Source organism: Arachis ipaensis, chromosome B10 (genome assembly GCF_000816755.2).
Source record: "Arachis ipaensis cultivar K30076 chromosome B10, Araip1.1, whole genome shotgun sequence".
NCBI lineage: Eukaryota > Viridiplantae > Streptophyta > Magnoliopsida > Fabales > Fabaceae > Arachis > Arachis ipaensis.
Genome location: NC_029794.2, coordinates 129,752,298 through 129,752,726, shown reverse-complemented (window position 1 = coordinate 129,752,726; position 429 = coordinate 129,752,298). Strand labels below are relative to the sequence as shown.

General features: G+C 45.9%; 1 protein-coding gene and 1 long non-coding RNA gene across 2 annotated transcripts in view; one reads left to right on the top strand and one right to left on the bottom strand.

Moving 5' to 3' along the window:
• Window positions 1-429, bottom strand: part of LOC110267469 — a 15,487-nt gene that overhangs the window by 4,286 nt on the left and 10,772 nt on the right. The window contains exon 3 of the long non-coding RNA XR_002355122.1: window positions 223-229. This is a non-coding gene — a long non-coding RNA (uncharacterized LOC110267469). The remainder of the gene's footprint in view (window positions 1-222; window positions 230-429) is intronic.
• The window catches only part of LOC107624544 (oleosin 1), a gene marked incomplete in the record, with an annotated part of 688 nt that continues 512 nt past the window's right edge, over window positions 254-429 (top strand). Inside the window, 1 exon segment of the mRNA XM_016327043.2 lies at window positions 254-429. Coding sequence (XP_016182529.1) covers window positions 323-429 — 107 coding nt within the window.

The following is a 429-nucleotide window of genomic DNA, read 5'->3' as shown; positions in this document are numbered from 1 at the left end:
CAGGCTTGATGAGTGAGTTTTGTTTGTGATGTAATGTATGTAACAGTTTTAGATAAGAATTGAAAAATATGACGCCAACAAAGAAAAGAAAAGAAAAGGGAAAAGGCAAACGTGTCATGAAACCCAGAAATGGGTTTTGCATGCAGCGGCTGCATGAGAAGCACCTCAACACGTGCCACGACACCCACCTTGTGAATTGTGAAGATTGCCACCCGGAGACACCTATCTCCTCCTCTCCCCAATTTAAAACCCACATTTTCCGCTCTCTATTCATTCGCATTAGCATTAGCCCTTTCATTTCACTTCATAATTAATTAATAACATGGCTGAAGCACTCTACTACGGCGGCCGCCAACGCCAAGAGCAACCAAGGTCCACCCAGCTTGTCAAGGCCACCACCGCTGTTGTCGCCGGAGGCTCCCTCTTGAT